The 17,891-nt window shown below is 37.9% G+C and overlaps 2 protein-coding genes across 2 annotated transcripts in view; one reads left to right on the forward strand and one right to left on the reverse strand.

Annotated features, from left to right (window-relative positions):
* The window catches only part of MIOS (meiosis regulator for oocyte development), a 108,982-nt gene that overhangs the window by 58,281 nt on the left and 32,810 nt on the right, over positions 1-17,891 (reverse strand). The gene's annotated exons all lie outside the window — the stretch shown is intronic.
* Positions 291-17,891, forward strand: part of COL28A1 (collagen type XXVIII alpha 1 chain) — a 156,924-nt gene continuing 139,323 nt past the window's right edge. Inside the window, 8 exon segments of the mRNA XM_024767109.1 lie at positions 291-411; positions 1,281-1,722; positions 1,724-1,835; positions 7,982-8,002; positions 9,803-9,859; positions 11,500-11,553; positions 13,453-13,494; positions 17,213-17,239. Coding sequence (XP_024622877.1) covers positions 291-411; positions 1,281-1,722; positions 1,724-1,835; positions 7,982-8,002; positions 9,803-9,859; positions 11,500-11,553; positions 13,453-13,494; positions 17,213-17,239 — 876 coding nt within the window.

A 17,891-nucleotide genomic window follows, 5' to 3' on the forward strand; every position in this document is an offset into this window, starting at 1 on the left:
AATGGGAAATTCAGACTACTTGGGTGTAATTCTTTGAGTATACAAAAATATTCATTAATAGATGTTTGGTTGTGTTGCTGTGATCTATTTGGATTAGAAACTTTAAAAATCTCAACGTGGATAATTTTTTATAAATATGAATGAAAACCCTTTTCTCTTGCCACATGCCAGTTTTCAATACCACTGGCTTGAAATTAAAAAAGGCAAACTCTATATTTTATTAAAGCATTTATAACTGATTTTTCTACTAAAGGTGATACACGGCAGATGATTTTTCACCATCTACCATAATGTGGAACAGACATTTTGTCTTGCATCTCCTGCTTTTGCCAGCTTTTATGAGTCAAGCAATATATGGTCAAAGAAAGAAAGGATCAAAGTCCAATTTACTTGCAAGGAAAAGTCTCCAGGGTAAAAAAGTGTTTTGTTCTGTCTTTATTAGTTTTAGCCTCTTAAAACCCTAATATGAATTTTTCCAAATAGCATTTGATGCAAATAGCAAACCACATATTTAGGTATATATGTGATATTCTATTTTGATATGATAATAATGCACCTTACAAACTTATAGAGCATACTTATAAAAACATCAGAATTTCTAGAGCACTTGTACATTTATTATCTCATTTGAGCTTCACAGTAGCCTTGTTAGAATGGGCATGACAGAGATTGCCACTCCCATAGACAAAGAAACTGAGGCCCAGAGAGGTGAAGTGGCACACTCAAGGCCGCAGGCAAATTAATTAGTAAGTCACAGAGCTAGGATTCAAACTTAAGTTCTCCCTGTTAGGTTTCTTTGTCCCTTACCACTGCTACAATATGATGTGTAGTCATTTTCTCCCTTGATTTCAAAAAAGTTAAAAAAAAATAAAACAAAACAAGATGGGGCCTCACGAATATGAGATACAGTTTGAGAATTAGGCAGAGTATTATTTACTTCTAGACAATTTTGCCTAGTGCTTGTTGAATTTTGGAACTATAATGTACTTTCTTTCCCTCTCACTTTAAGCAAGTTTTACTTTGGGAAGATGCTCGGAATATATGGTATTTTGTTTGCTTTTGATTTGCACAATTTTACAAGAGGAAAAGAATTTGTAGACTTAGAAAGAGATTTAGTTCTTTACAGTGTAAGCCCTATCTCAGTAGTGCCTCTCTTTTTCACTTCCTTCTCCTCTCAGAAGCAAGCAATTCACGACCACATCACCTCAGGCCTTTCCTTATGCAGAGCTGTTTCACGAGTAAGGGCAAGGATTTTGCCTAACCTGTTCGTCCTATTTTAGACCTCACTTGCTTCATAGATCTTGTCTTCATCGTGGACAGCTCTGAAATTTCTAAAATTTTTCTCTTTGACAAACAGAAAGATTTTGTAGATAGCTTGAGTGCCAAGATTTTTCAATTGACCCCGGCTGGCTCCTTGAAATATGACATCAAACTGGCAGCCCTTCAGTTTAGCAGCTCTGTCCAAATTGATCCACCTTTTTCTTCTTGGAAGGATCTACAGACTTTTAAGCAGAGGGTCAAATCTATGAATTTCATTGGGCAAGGTACTTTCTCTTATTATGCCATAGCCAATGTCACAAGGCTACTTAAGAGAGAAGGGTGCAAAGATGGTGTGAAAGTGGCTTTGCTGATGACTGATGGCATCGACCATCCAAAGAATCCAGATGTTCAAAGTATTTCTGAAGATGCCAGAACTTCAGGAATATTATTTATCACCATTGGACTCTACTCTAGTCAATGAAATCAAACTTTGTTTGGTATCTGGGGATCCACCCAGTGAACCCATTCTACTGTTGAATGATTCAACCCTTGTAGATAAAATTCAGGATCACCTGGTAGGTACCTAATGGGTTGGTTTTGTATATATTTTTCACCATAATATTGATAATTTGTTTACAAATTCTGTAAGGATAGATAGTGGGCCAAAAAGATGAAAGGGAAAAAAATCCTCCTTGGAAATGTGAAAGAAGAATTTCTCCCATGTGCCTCTCTACTTTCTTGATAGTTTATACCACGTAATCTGGGGAAGTCCCAGACTCATTCTCTGGAACTTTATTGTCAGCTACTGCTGAGGATTTTGGAAGAATTAATTTCCATTCATCCACCTCAGACTCCTGTTTGTACATCCTGGGCTCATTGAACACTGCTGACTTATATTCGATTTGTAGTCAACTTGTGGTCCGCTATATTTGTACTAAGTTATTCTTTTCCCATTACAGATGTGCAGGAATATTTTTTGACTGTTTGTCTCACCTATTGCCATATTATGCTCAAGTGAAGTTCACAGACTTCCATTAAAAAAAAAATCTCCTTGTTTTTTAGGTGTTAACAAGGTCACCCAGTTTTAAATCAGCTATAACCTGCTGTCGCCCCACAGTTTCTCCCATCAAATCAATGAGTCCCACTAGATTGATCTGATTAGCTGTGTCACTGCTTTTCTTTATTGGTTGTGAGAGCCTTTCCTTGCTGCTAGGGAAAACAGAAGGCAAAGCAATCAGAACAAAAGCCCTCTTCACAACATTTCTCAAGGAGGAAACTCCTGGAGATAAGGTGGTTGATTTAAGTGTCAAGATTGATTTTCTTAAGAATATTGATTTAAAAAAAGTTTCTTGAGAGGAGGGCAAGGACAATGTGTCCTTTAGGTCCTGAGCACTCCATATGGGCTCTTTTCTATCAGTTGAAAAAACCGCAGGCCCCGTTTCAGAGTCTGTTTTTCTCCTTTTGTCCCTTCCCTCAATTTTTTTCCCAACATTACTTTGATTTTGTTACTCTCAGCTGTTTTCAGCATGAGATGCTGGGTTTTTCTTACCTAAATAATAGTGATCATGTCTTGAGCGCTCTCTGTGTATTATGCATTGCTCTGAGTACTTTACATATTTATTTTATTCAATGTTTACAACAATCTTATGATGTAGGTACTATTATTATCTTCGTTTTATAGTTGAAAATTTGAGGCCAGCTAAAAACCCTGGAGTCTGCATGCTTAACCCTGTAAAGTTATATTGAGAAGGAGAGTAGTAATTATTTTTTATGGTTTTCTCAATTAGAATTGCCTTGAAACAGTTAAGGAACATCCCTTCTCCAAAGTTACTATTGTTTCTAGCCTTTTTTAACTTGGGCATTAGGGGTAGATGGGGAGAGTTCTGCCTAGACCGCAGGTGATAGGCTCAGCTCCCAGGTACTTGGGGTGAACGCTTTACGTGAGCATCCCTTCTGCAGGAAAGGGGAATGTGCTGGGTGCCTGGCTAACTGCCTAGCCCTGCCTGCACCATAGTTTAAGGAGTCCTCACCCCTGAATAAAAGAGAAGTTTCAAGCATGTTCAGGAGAGAACCCTGGGGTTGTGATGAGTCACCTGTTGCTGCCTGGAGAGGACACAGGACAGGCAGCTCCTTGTTTGGCCAGATGTGTCGGTTCGGGAGGTTCATACGCCCTCCAGACACACCCTTGCCAAGAGCTCCTGCCCAACTGAGAACACAGGCTGTTGGCAGTAAACCTGAAGCAAGACTGCTTGTTTCTGGGGAAACCAAAAAATGACTTAGCATCCTAATGACTGCTCTTCCATAGCATCTTGTGATTTCAGCTTATCTGTTCAGATGGAAGCTCTGTGAAGAGAACTCATTAGGCTTTTCAAAGAAAGATATCAAGCTTCAATGTTTCAAATTGCCGTGGTCTAGGAAGCAGAACTTGACTTTTGATCAGACCATTGGAAAAAGTCCTCATCTAATCTGTTTCTATGACATCTGTAGTTCAATTTTTTAAACTTTTTATTTTGTAATTATTACACAGTTGATTTTTTAAAATAAGTTAATCCAGTATAATTTAAGTACACCTGTGTCTACTTTGAGTGCATGTTTCCCTGAGTTTTGATAAACGTATACACCCATGAAACAACCAGCACAAGTAGGAAAGAGAACACTTCTATCATCCCTAAAAGGTTCCTTATGCCTCTTTGCAATACGTGTTTCTCTTGTCCCTTAAATGCTACTGATCTGACTTGTCATCCTAGATTAGTGTACTTTCTAGATTTTTACGTAAACAAGCTCACAGCACGTGCACTCTTTTTGTGTCAGGCTTCTTACTGCCAGCATAATGATTTTGAAATGCATCTGGGTTGTTTTTTTATCAGCAGTTTATTCTGTTTACTGCAGAGTAGACTTTAGTTGAATTTCACTGTGGACAAAGGAGTGTCCACAGTGAACAGATTTTGCAGGAGCCAAGACAAATCAAGGAACCATCACACATTCCTTGACACCTCTTGCAGGAAGTATCACATAAGAATCCCATGAAAGCATTTTAGTTCTGAATTACCCAAGAGAGACCTGATGATTCCAAGGTGAAGAAAATACTTGTGCTCCTATTTTATTATGATTTACATAACAGTATTGAAACCTAAGAAACAGATTCAAACCAATCTCCTGGATATATTACTTGGTCCTTCAAAAGAGCAAGAGAGATTTTAAAACTTCTTTATCACCTTTGATATTAAAAATTTTAAAGTCTTTATGGGAATAAAGGTTGTGGCAAATTGGTCTCATTCTCTGAAGATAATTAAGCAAAACATCCATTTAGTGTATCCTCTCCTTCACATACAAAGGGATCAACTTGAATGGCTATTCTGCTACCGTAGTAAGCTGCAAATATATATTTTTTATCATAGAGTTTGTAATCCTTGCCTACTAAGTTCTTTATTCTCATCCCATTTGCTGTCATGCTAATAACTTTGACACCTTCCTCACATTTTCTCCATTCCCTTCTCATAGCCTTGACCTCACGGTCACTCACAAAACTGGCAATTCCATTCTAGCCTTCTTTCTTCACATATATGCCATCATAAAACTCTGACTCCATTAGTAAAATGACCCTTCTTTTGCTCTGGTGAGGTCCTTTCTCTATATTTTTTCATTTAAACCAGTGGTCCACAACATTTTTGGCACCAGGGACCAGTTTCATAAAGACAATTTTTCCAAGGACTGGGGCGGACAGGGGAAGGTTTCAGGATGATTCAAGCGCATTACATTTATTGTGAACTTTATTTCTATTATTATTACATTGTAATATATAATGAAATAATTATACAACTCACCATAATCCTGACAGGAGGAAGAGCTCAGGTGGTAATGCGAGCGATGGGAAGCGGCTGTAAATAGAGATGAAGCTTTGCTCACTCGTCCGCCCCTTACCACCTGCTGTGTGGCCCAGTTCCTCACAGGCCATGGACCAGTACTGGTCCATGGCCTGGGGGTTGGGGACCCCTGATTTAAACTACAGTATCCACCTAGACCTTAATTGAACATGCCCTTCCCTCTGGCTTTGACCATATTCTCCCAGCTGTCCTCCACACAGCCTGCCTCTCCGCTTAAGTGAAAGGCCTCACTACTTCCCAATTCTCCAGCTCTGTCCACATGGGCCCTTCTGTCCACTCTTTTTAAATGTCCCTTCTCACTGCTTCCTTTGTCTGATTGCCCACACTAGTCTTTATGCCCTTTTTCCTTATAAACTTTGACATATAGAACAGCATTCCATCAATGAGCTGGTCCTTTGCATTTCTTTATTCAAAATTATCCAGAAAGTCCAACTATTCCAAGAAACCGTCCTGTTCCTCCCCCTCAACGCCCCCAAGTCTAGGATCTTCCCAAGCAGCTTGCTTTGCCATATTTTCTATCACTGGGGCTTATAGGCGGTAAGTGCCCTTAGGGAACGGAGCTTTGTTCTTTGTTTCAAACAGTCTTATCTGTTATGTAGTTTTGAATCCATTTTTGTTTGCACAGAAATATAAATTCCAGCAAACACAAAATCAAATGAGTTCCAAAAATAATTAGTAAGTTGTGCTGTTATGGTTTTTAAGCCCGTGGCACATATTTTTAAGGGGTAATATGGCAAAGCAGAAATTGAATTTTCAAATGAAAAGCTTAAAAGGTGTAAAATTACCCAGGAGCCACAGCAGCAGTTAAATTTATCAGTTTAAAATTGATAAGGATATTGCTTATTGTAAAAAGGTGGTAAAGTGACACAACTTTGAATTTTTCCTTATTTTAGTAGTTATTTTCAAATATTACAATTTGACTTGAATTATTAGTTGTTTTATCGTCTCTTTTGAACTCCTTTCAAATTCCTTTCCTCTTTCTCCCTCCCAGAGGAAACCAAGTTTCTGACGTATATTTTAAATATTTTCACAATTTGGATCACATTGTATGTGTTCATTTGCAACTTGCTTTTCCACTCAACTTTTTAGGAAATTTATCTATGTTAAAACACATAAATTCATCGCATTGACTTTAACTGCTGAGTAGTATTTTGTTTATTGATCCATTACACTAATATCTTATTTCAAATTTTTGGCTCTTAAAAACAATGAATGCTGAAATATACAAGTACAAGAATTTCTCTAGGGTATGCCTGGAAGGGATGTCAGGATCACAGGTGGAAGCAAGGACTTGACCTGGGCAGCCTAGAGATAAAGCATGTACATTTCAACTTTCTAGGCACAGCCGAATGTTCTGGAGAGGGTAAAGCCATTTTACACTAAAATCGTCAGTTTTTCTGAGTTCCCATTCTCCACATGACCTACTAGTTCTTAAAGATACAAGTATCTCACCTGCTTTCAGCCAGGGTTTACACTGGCTAGTAATTTAAAATCACTGGGGCAGGGGACGATGGAGAGAGAGGGAAAGAAAGCCATAGGTGAGACTGAATTTGGTAGACAGGGTCTGTGGCCAGTTTTACAGCTCCCAAGACCATGTTGTCAACCTTTCTCATTTTATAGATGTGGAAAATGACCTGGAAGGATATATGACGTACCTAAGGCCAGGTGGCTAGATAATGGTGGAAACAGGATGAAAACCCTGGATGATGAAATTCCCAGCCTAAATTTTTCTCTGATTAAATCCCTAGAATCACTTAAAGCATTTTGCTATCTCTTCCCTCTAAATGCTTCATTTGATTGGAAATAAAGGTAGAGTAAATACAAAACTAAAAGGATACAGAGTCCTCCATAAAGGTACAACTCTGACTTATCTTTTGCTTCTTCATTACATGCTTTATTTTTAACATCTTGCAACAAATATTCTAGTGCTTTTTGCTTCCATCTTCTATTTCACCATGTAAATTACCCCTCAGATTCAGTCATAAGGCATTAATTTGACACATAACTTCTACCTTAAGAAAGAAATAATTCTATCTGTAAACGTAAGTTGTCCAGTGTTTGACTTCAGACACGACCTTCAGTGCTCTTGTCAGGTAATACCACACTGAGCTCGAGTAGGGTAGTGAGACCTACATGTTGGACAAAAACCACATCGGGAATTTCTCTAAAATTATGAATTTAAAGTAGTTTTGAAAAACATTCTGGCTACTTCATTTCTGTGTGGTTAAGTAGAAAATAGCACTGAACTTGGTTAGGCAGCTCAGCCCAAGTGTGTGACCTTGGGCAAGTCACAGCACTGCGTCTCACATTTCCTTAGGAGAGAATGAGCTGCTGGACCACATTGACTTGTAAGGCCCATTAATATTTCATGAAATTATCACCCTAAAATTTATGTTTTAATGCTGAAAAATAAGTGCATATCTGTAAAGGAATAGAAAAATAGAGAAGAGAAAATACACAATTACATATTCTGCCAAAGTCTGTAAATAAAAGTGAGAAATTTCTTATTATGGCTGATTAAGCTTGTAGCCAAACTATGGAGATTACAGAGCTGATAAAAAAGAAACAAGAGATAAAACATAGGATGCAAAAGGATAAAATTTCTAGAAAAAATTACTTTTAATGAATGCTAGTGCCCTTCATGTCTTCTATTAGTAGACGGCTCAGAGTGCTCCTTGGGTTGTTGGCTGGGGCTTCATTGATTTTACAAGGTTAAAAAGGCTGAATTGTTATTTTTTTTGGAAATTGCATATCCCATAGGAAATAATTAAGGTTAATAAGAAGCTGGAAGCAGAACCGTGAATTGAGTTAATGTTTCATTCTTTTTTCCCTCCTAGGATATCTTATTTGAAAAGAAGGTAAGCACCACATGCTGTGATTACTATGAATCACTCTAAAAGCTCACATAAGCAAACCAGCATTATAACTCACGTTAGAAGATAAGGTGTGACTAAATAAAAATGCTTAATTCTTTTTAAAATGAGCCACTCTATTTTGAGGCAGCCATTTGATTTATTTTATGTCACCCTATCCAATGCAGGTTGGAAAATTTAGAAAAAGTAGGAAATATTTAAACGATTTTAGAGAGTGATTTTAGAAATCAGTGATAACCAGACACCATAGTGTTTGCTGACTTTGACATGACTTCCTTTTTTCTAATTGTGTCTCAATACCTGCTACTTACGGGGGTCCTCCACTCTAGGAACTGTGCCTTGTGTTGGCCAGGGTTAGGCAGTGTTCCTGGTTATGGACAGGGCTTAGAGTTGCCCCCTGCTGCCTGGTGGCTGACTAAGCTTATTCTCTTCCCTGTTGGTGGCAACCAGACCAAGTGACAAGGGAAGCTGGCCAGTATCGACTGGACGGTACTCAGCACAATAGATGACCGTGAACTTGCTGAGGACCGCTCTACTGGATGTGTGTTTCCGGGCAAAGAGTTTGGAACATCTGAACTTTGTTCGATAAACTGATTCTTTAACATTAGGAGTATCACATAAAATAATAGGAGCCAACCAAAGCTTGTAGAGCACTACGTTTCATTATTTTATATGCCATTAAGACAGATTAAAAAAAAACCCTCTGGGGCTTCCCTGGTGGCGCAGTGGTTGAGAGTCCGCCTGCCGATGCAGGGGACGCGGGTTCGTGCCCCGGTCCGGGAGGATCCCACATGCCGCGGAGCGGCTGCGCCCGTGGGCCATGGCCGCTGAGCCTGCGCGTCCGGAGCCTGTGCTCCGCAACGGGAGAGGCCACAACGGTGAGAGGCCCGCGTACCACAAAAAAAAAAAAAAAAAAAAAAAAAAAACCCTCTGTCAAACTATGATACAGTACCTTCTTATGAATTACAATTTTTCATTTTATACTATGGCAAGAGTCCTTTTAGATCTATTTAGATATACATTTTTAAATCCTGTTATCACTTTTGTGCATACAGATAAGGGAAAATATAAGCAAACTAAATTGGTTATTTCTAAAACTTCTTCACATTCAAAGTTGAAATCCTCTAAAATCACTTTTTGTCTCAGAGTCATTATTGGCTTTTCTACACAATACCAGCCCCTGTGCCACCAAAAGTGTTGGTGATGCAGCATTTCTTCAAGTGCTCTTGTTGTGTCTCTGGAGTTTTATTCCATCTCATTCTGGAAGCGTTGAAGTGCATGCGCAGAAAATGCCAGCTTCATCTTGGTTGGGCCTGACTCATTTAATATGCATTCTGGTTTCAAAGATGCAAAAATAAGGAAAAATATGCATCTTAGAATTGATAAAATATGGTATAAGTCAAATTTTTTCCTTTTTTGAGTAAAGGAGTATTTGGTGTTTGTATATTATTGAGCCTGGATGCGTTGTATAGAAGAGAAACAGCAGAAATTCCCAAAGTCCACTGAAAATGTTTATTTTTCCATTTTAACTGGCAAATGATGTTATACATAAATTTTTAATGGGAGGTCTATTTTACTTAACCATGGCAACATTTAATAATACTTTATTAGCTAGGTCTTCCCAGATCAGGGTTTTCCTGGAAGAATTTAATAGGGAGAGCAAAAGCTCCATATATTTGCAAGGTAAAGTTTCTTCAAGGAGTGTTCCATTTAGTTGTGTACTGAATGAGATTTAAAATGCTATATTTCACTGAATGTAAATATTGTGCTTCACTATTGATTTAGTGTGAACGCAAGATTTGTGAATGTGAGAAGGGGGATCCAGGCGACCCAGGGCCTCCTGTGAGTATATTTCTGTTTTGAACTTAGGGTCAAGTCAGGAAGTCCTAGCGATGATAGCTCTGCCCTGACAACACTGGGCTGCTTTGTGCTGCTGAAAAGCAGTTGTGTGCAAATAGCAGCAAAAACAGAAATGCTGTTCCTTTCTTTTATTCCTAAAGGGATACATTCTGTCCTTAGAAATAAGCTTGAGATTTTACTGAACTGAACTGAGGGCAGATTTGGTTTAAAATGACGACATTCTTCCCACGAAGGATATTTCAGCATCACTTCTGATGCAACAATTGAAGCCAGAATTTCTCAATACTGAAGTGAAAATTTAGAGAAAGAGCTCATACAAATCCTCAGTGCTCTAGACAAAGCTTTATCCTACTTCCACCTAGAAACAAGTGACCTCTCCAGAAATTAACTGTGTCTTCACACTTAGCCAAGTGCAACCCCAAAATGCCTCGTGGGGGAGGAAGCTTGTCAGGAAGCTCTGGAAATTAGAGTGAATTGTGTGAAATGGGAGACACCAGTTGGCAAACAAAGGTAAATGGCAGGATTTACTAAGATGATTCAATACTTGAAAAGATAATCCCCAAAGGAGTGCTTCCTTTATATTCTGCCCTAATATCTGGTAGGTGCCATGTCTGTACTGGGAAGGCATTGGGAACGACATCACAATGACTGGAGATGCTGAATGCTTCTCTAACAGACACCTTCAGGTGCCTCCACGCTGCTGCTTCAGTTTTTCATTTACTTCTGTGATTTCAAACCTTAGAGGTCAAAAGCCCTGTGGAGATATTTCACAAAAATTCATTGATAATGTTTTTGACCTGATGATTGTATTTGGGGGCAGGGAGGGGAATGTGTACAGTGAATTTCTTAGACTATAACACATTTTCCCTTGAGTCTTGGGTCCAAAGCCTAAACTTTTCCAAATCATTCTACTAATCAAGGCATTAGAAAGAGGGAGTGTTTGTCTTCTTTTTCCTTCAAAATACAAGTTAGATATATTACATGATAACGTGGCAGTCAGTAGAAGCTAATTTTGGCCAAAGCAAAGGTTTAACTTTCCCTTTCTATAAAGTCTTACTTTATATTATTACACCAAGAGATTGCCAGGGAAGGTTTGCTCGGGATATTCAATTACATTTTAGAATAAACAGTAAAAAGAAACCTTACAACTGCTGAGCTAATCTGACTATTTCAGTCCCTTAATATTGTTGGAAGAAATTACTGTACCATGTTTTAATAGCGATAGCCATAGAAATATGTTATTTAACATTTATTGAGTGTTCCCAAAACCAGTTCACAGAAAAGCGAGATTTTTGGTGGTTTGAGAATAGGAAAATAAAATGCCTTTCTAGAATAGGATTGAAGAACTCTCTTCTTCCATCTTTTGAGATTCTCTCTTGGACATCAGGAATAGAGAGACATTATCTTTTTTGAGCAAATCTAGAGAATCTGCCATTTCAAGACTGTGCTGTCTTCCTGGTATGTAGTAAGGGAAAATAGAGTTGAATCTCTGCTTGGTATGTAAAGTGTTTTTTACAATCTTCTCTAATTTTATGGAATGAAGCTGATCAGAAATTAATGTAAGGTGTAGGAAACTAATAGAATGCCTGGCTCCATATAATCTTTTTTCCCTTTGCCTTCAGGGTACACATGGAAACCCAGGTATCAAAGGTGAGTAAGGACCTAAAGGAAACCCGGTAAATGAATAAACAGCTTTCACTTAAACCAGTGTATCGCCTTCTAGGTCTATTTAAATAACAAAAATTAAAAAAACAAAAGATTGTAATATATGCCAATGCCAAAAATCTGATGATTCCCACGAAGAATACAGGCTGTTTACTTCCTACATCATCTGTCTGGTTTGTGTAAGCTTGTATTTACAAATTCTGAGAAACATATGACCATTTTAGTCAATAAGTTCAGGAAACCTAGGGAGGTGAATAAAGAGAAACTTGTTCTTAAATAATGGAGGCCTAAATTAATTACTACAATGTTCCACGAATCACTAATACATATTCCAAAACAGATTGCTATTGACACTTGTATTTTTTATGGATTCACTTGATGGGTAACTCACCTACAATAACAATAGGAAAAACACCAGATTGTCTCTTACTCCCAAACCAAGTTCAGGCATTTCCCCAATTCTTTTCTTTGTGTACTCATCAAAAAAATCCTAGATTAATTAAAAAAAAAATCATATCATTGTTGGGATGATGGTCTTCCAAGTTCAAGAGCAACAGAAGGAATCATAGGAGAGAGATTAGCAGATGCAACCATGTGAAAATTTGAGGAAAGTTCGTATATAATGAAAAATAATAATTAAAATAAAGAGGAAAACATATAGGGAAATGTTTATGTCAAAATACAATGGATATTGGGTTAATTGCTATAGTACATAAAGACTTTATAAAATAGATGAGAAACAAATAATTAAATGGTCAAAGGACACAAACAATTTTCAAGACAGGAAATAAATCCAGTGAAAAAAGAAATAGAAAAATGTTTAATTTCACTGGATAATGAATGAAATTTAAAGACAGACAACGAGGTACCCTTTACTACTAATTATTCACATTTTAGAAACTTTGGACTCCAAGGGTGTTGGGTTGTTCTTTGCGAGGGAGGGGAGTAATTTTCTAGTTCACGAGTTTGTTCTTTTCCGTATTTTAAATTTATAAAAAACATTTCTTATAGCACTTAACACAGCAATATTAAAACAATAATAACTAGTTATAGCAATGTGGTGGTGAAGCTGGTTTCCTCTTCATTGCAAAGGTAACTTGGCGCAGACACACAAACACATTTGGAAGCAATTAGGCACCATAAGAAGCATTCAAATATTCAAAATTTTAATGCCAGTAACTACATTTCTGAGAATATGTTTAGAGAGGTAATGAATAATATAATAGGTTAGGTGCATGAAAGTATTTTTGCCAGTTGCCTGCTTGTCAAAGAAAGGGAATGTAAAGCATCCTTGGGTGGTTTTACAACACACACACACACACACACACACACACACACACCCACACACACACACACACACACACACACACCCCTACACTCACCCACTTTGTATGGGTCTAAATTGATGCCATCATGTCTTCTTTTTGCTTGGTTAAATACCTGTTGTAAGTCTTTGCACACATGTCATTTATTTGGCTTGTAATTTTGTGCCATATAATATATTTTCCTAAGTCTTGCTGAAATCAAGCAATCACTCTTAAGGACATTTTGGAAAACATTCCAAAGCCCCTTGGAGAAAAGCCAGAGTAGCTGGCTCTGAGTGGGTACAATGCTATATTTGAGAACAACGGCCGTGTTGTTAAACTAGGATGCAAGTCTTGGCCTAAGCTGTGAAGATATACCTGGATTCTGCACCCTACACATCTGGCTTCACTCCAAAGGGCAAAGGCTATCTGAGCTGCTATTTTCTTCCCTAGACTGCATGGTGAAAATGTCAATGGTCAAGGTCAAAGATATTTTCCCCATTGGTTTAACGTATCAATCCGGGAAATCTGAATAGTGAATTTTATTGAGCAATCACTCACTCTGCAGGGCCATGGAATTTTAACTAAGTTTTTTTCTTGACACAGGGTGATGCTCCAAAAGGGGAACCGGGAGAAAGAGGCCCAGGGGTACGTACACAACTGAAATGCCTTCCTAAGAAAGTAATCCCAGGACGCTAAGATTCTGTAATGGATCATTTTGACCCCTGCAATGCAAGTGCAAAAATGATTTATGTCCACGTGTGCTCTTGATGGCTCAGACAGGCAATCAGACAGATTATGATCTTAGAAGTGGAAATGTGAGGAGAAAATACTCTGTCCAAAAGGAGTGATGATGGGACAGGGCGGTCCACCGCATAACATTTCTTGATACTCAAGTTGAGATTTGTGAAAAGCTCAAATAAGAAAAATATTTTGTTTTGCTTCCTGTGTTTTTTTTTTTTTTTAATAAAGAGTAAATTAAAATTCTGGGAGCAGAAGAATTACATAATCTCAACTATCCTTTTGTAAATCCAATTCTACAGGCAAAAGAAGAGATTGTTCTAGTTGATTTATTATCCCTAAAATTAGAAGATGTCAAGAGATTGTGTGAGAAAAAATTATAGTACATTTCTTCTTTTGCATTGTCCTGGAGAACTGCAGCAGTATAGCAAATAGCAGAGAAATGTACAGTGACTTAAAAGGAGGCTGCATGGCATTTCTCCTCCCAGCTTTTCCCCTTGGATGAAAGCCCAGGACTCAGACCCAGAGGTTTTAAAAATGGTTCTCTTGGTGTTTTTAATCAATTTCATGAAAAATTCTGATACAAAGTTTGATAATTTCAATGGAAATTCCTTCAGAAATTTGTGTTACTCATTCAGGAAAGACTTCTTAGGTATTTTATATATATAAAGCCTATTGTTATGTGAAAATAAAATTAAGACAAAGCACTTATTTTTGTGAAACGTTCATTATCTCAGAGGAGAGGTAAAACAGCTACAGTATGAAGTGGAATGTCAAAATATTGTAAAAATTTCACACATAAAGTATAATGGGCATTCAGAGGAGACCAGAGCTATCAGGGTAGGTTCTACAGAATGACCCTTGAAGGGTGTAGTACTGGGACAGGTAAAGACAGAACAGGAAAGTGGAAGGGGCAGGCATTCTAGATGGAAAGTGCTGTGAGCAGCAACCAGAGGGAGGGCAAAGTGTGGGGAATGGTGAGATGGGGTGCCTAGGGAGGAGTATTGGCGGAGTGGTTGGTCCATGCCGGCTGGAAGGCTGGGCTTTGCAGGGTGATGGGCACCTCCCGAGATTTTAGATGAGGCGTATGGCCCAAGAGCTGTGGATTTGGAAGATTAATCTGGCCTGGCTCTAAAAGCAAAACTGAAGTGGGAACAAGGAGAAGGAAAGAGCATTTTGAAGAAGGTTTGTTGCTACAGGCTGTAGGAGAAGTAACAGGGTCATTAGCTAGAGCTGCTCCAGCCAATGTGAAAGCTGCTGGCCATGTGTGCTTACCGAGCAGTGGAAAGAGGCTAGCCGGAGTGGAGGTGTGCTGGAGGAATAAACTACACACTGAATTTTTATGACTTAGTACCAAAAAAAAAGATGTAAAATATCTCATCAATAATTTTTTAATATTGATCACATGTTAAAATGACAGTTTTTGGACCTATTGTGATAAATACAATATATTATTAAAAATTAATTTCACCTGTTCATTCTCGCATTTTTTAAGTGGCTGTTAAGGAATTGAAAATGACATAGGTGGCTCACGTTATACTGGACAGAACTGGGCTACAGTGATGACAAAACGGAGAGCAAGAGAACATTGTGAGAACCAGGAAGGCGTAGAAATGAGGGGATGCAGTGACTAGCTCTACCTCAGACGTTCAGCAAGATTTACTCAACACTTGCCATGCGCTGGGCGCTCTTTTAGGTGCCGGGGATACAGAGGTGAGCAAGGTGGTGAAACCCTGTTTCATAAAGCGTTCAACCAACAGACAAACAAGTGAGTAAGAACTCCAGTCAGTGAGAGGGTTATGAAAATATAAAACAGGGTGGTCCTAGGCAGAAAGAGCAGCAAATACAAAAGCTCTGAGGCGGGAGCAAGCTTGGTGGGGCCCAGGAAATGCAAAGAGAGACAGAGTTTGAGGAAGAGTGGCGAGGAAGATGAGGCTATGAGGTAGGCAGGGTCTAGATCACACAGGGCCTTGTTGGCCAGGGTCAAGAGAGTGGATCGAAAACTAAGTGCCCTGGAAGCTGTTGGAGGATTTTAACTAGTTGGATTAAAAGAATGGAAGGGGCAAGTTGAGAGCAAAGATGATTATAAATTTTGATTCTGTGTGATTTGAAATATGATGTTGCCATTCATAGAAATAGGGAAGTCAGAAGCAAATTTTGCAGAGACCAATAGTGCAGTGCTGAATATCTCAAATTTGAATATTTTAAAACTAGTAAGTAAGGTGCCCTGAAAGGAAGAAAGAAAGGTGAGATCAACCAAACAATAAATTGACCAGAGAGTTAGGAAAACAAAACAAAAACCAGAAAACAGGGAAAAGAGTATACTATAAAAAGTAATATTCCTTTATTCTTGTAAACTGTATCGGCTCCTTCCGAAATACAGTCTTAACGCTCTTACCATAAAATAATGACAGAATTTTAAATATGGTGGTATATTATAAGCGGTGGAGGGCACCCCAAAATTCCTGAGATTGAAAGTCCAGTCTTTTTTTGTGCTGCAGACATGAACTGCTTTTATAAAGAACCCCAATTTAACTATCTTAATGTGGCCTTTAATTTCGAGCACAGCACTAAACATAAGACCGTTTATGTGAATAAGTATTTCCGACACGGATTAAATTGTAGTGTAACAATTTTTTTGACTAGTTTTACTTTTATTTTCAGTTTCTCAGTGACTGCACATTTGGGGAGAAGTGCTAAAGAATTCCTTTTTACCTTTTGTAAAAAAGTCATACACAGCAAAATTTTGTACTCTGACTCACAAGTAACTACAATCACAGCTTGTTTATTTCATTGGTTTCTCCAGCTCACTTAAAAGATGTCTTACAATTCTATTTTCATACATAGAAACTAGTTGTATGAAAAAGACATGTGATCATATTAGAAAAAGACTTGCTGTGGCTTAAAGTTGGTAATTTACCAGTCTGTTTAATAGTCAGTATTGGGTTACTTAAAGGGTTTATGGGCAGCGACACAATGGAGAAGGCTGTGCAGAATTCCCAAGAGTGACATACAAGAGAAGCAGAAGCACTGGCCCCTTATTTAGGCTGAGATAAAATATAGTAACTTAAAGGTCACTGTCTCACTAAGGTTGACAAAGGAACCATTCATTTCCTGATGTTCTATATTCTAGACGGAATTTGAAAGGAGGATCATAATGGATATAAATATTTACGGACATTTTAAAGGCCATTATCTCAGCTCAGTTTCAAAGCCAATTTTTCTAAACCGTCTCTGTGAAGCATCCTCAGCTGTGATAGTTCACAGTTTAAAAGTCAATATAACAATTTTGAAAGCACTATTATAGGTCGTCACTTCTACAATGAGATTCAGTGTATAGTTTCTCCTTTAGCTTTGGGCCAAAGGGTAAGAAATTGGGTTTGAAAAAATATGTGGAACTGAGAATAGAATGTAATAAAAGGAAAAAATAGGTTCTTTTCTTCCCCCTACTATATGCACATTCCCTAAGTGCAGAGAGAAGTGGCAGACCTTATCTTTATACCTTCTTAATTCCCAAGACTATACAGATGTGTTTTGTTATACTTTATAAATGAAAAACATCAACTACTTCCTCCAACTATGCCTTCTAATATCATATTTTACTTCTCTTTTCTTTTTTAATTAGGGAATCCCTGGGTACAAGAGTGAGAAGGTAAGTTGGAAATAACAAATAGATCAGAATTTCATTAAAAAAACCAGCAACATAACTGTATTTATATACTTAATAAAAGTTATTTTCCTTTATTTTTGTAAGTCTGGATTCCCAAATTCCTAACTATATTCTCAACTCTGTTAGCATAAAATAATAGAACTTAAGATACAGGTGTATGTTATAAAGGATGGAAGGAAGCCTAAGAATCCTGAGAATCCAGCCTCTCTTAGTCCTGCAAATACAAATTCTTTTAATAGAGAACCCCAGTTTAATGGCATGCAATACGGGTATCAAGATCAAAAGTTTCTATGTACAAATGGATGCAGCAATACTACAGTTATGCTGCTGCCTTGGTGCTTAACTTCCTATGAAATGTAGACACAAGACCCTCTCATGGGGCAAAGAGGATCTATCCTGCTTAAGCAGTAAAGAATTCATTCTTTACTGAACTAAATGAACTAAAGAACTAAATGAACTAAAGAATTAGTTCATTCCATCAGGCACCTGGGTAGAGCTTGCAGGGGCAGTAAATTTGACAAAGGTTATGAGTTGGTAGATTATTTTATTATTCTTTGCAAATTACCAATTAGGAAATCAAACTGCTTCCAAAGAAATTAACACGTTAGACTGGGGCTCAGGAATCTTTGAGAGG

The sequence above is a fragment of the Neophocaena asiaeorientalis genome, unplaced genomic scaffold (genome assembly GCF_003031525.2).
Source record: "Neophocaena asiaeorientalis asiaeorientalis breed wild unplaced genomic scaffold, Neophocaena_asiaeorientalis_V1.1 scaffold70, whole genome shotgun sequence".
NCBI classification, from domain to species: domain Eukaryota; kingdom Metazoa; phylum Chordata; class Mammalia; order Artiodactyla; family Phocoenidae; genus Neophocaena; species Neophocaena asiaeorientalis.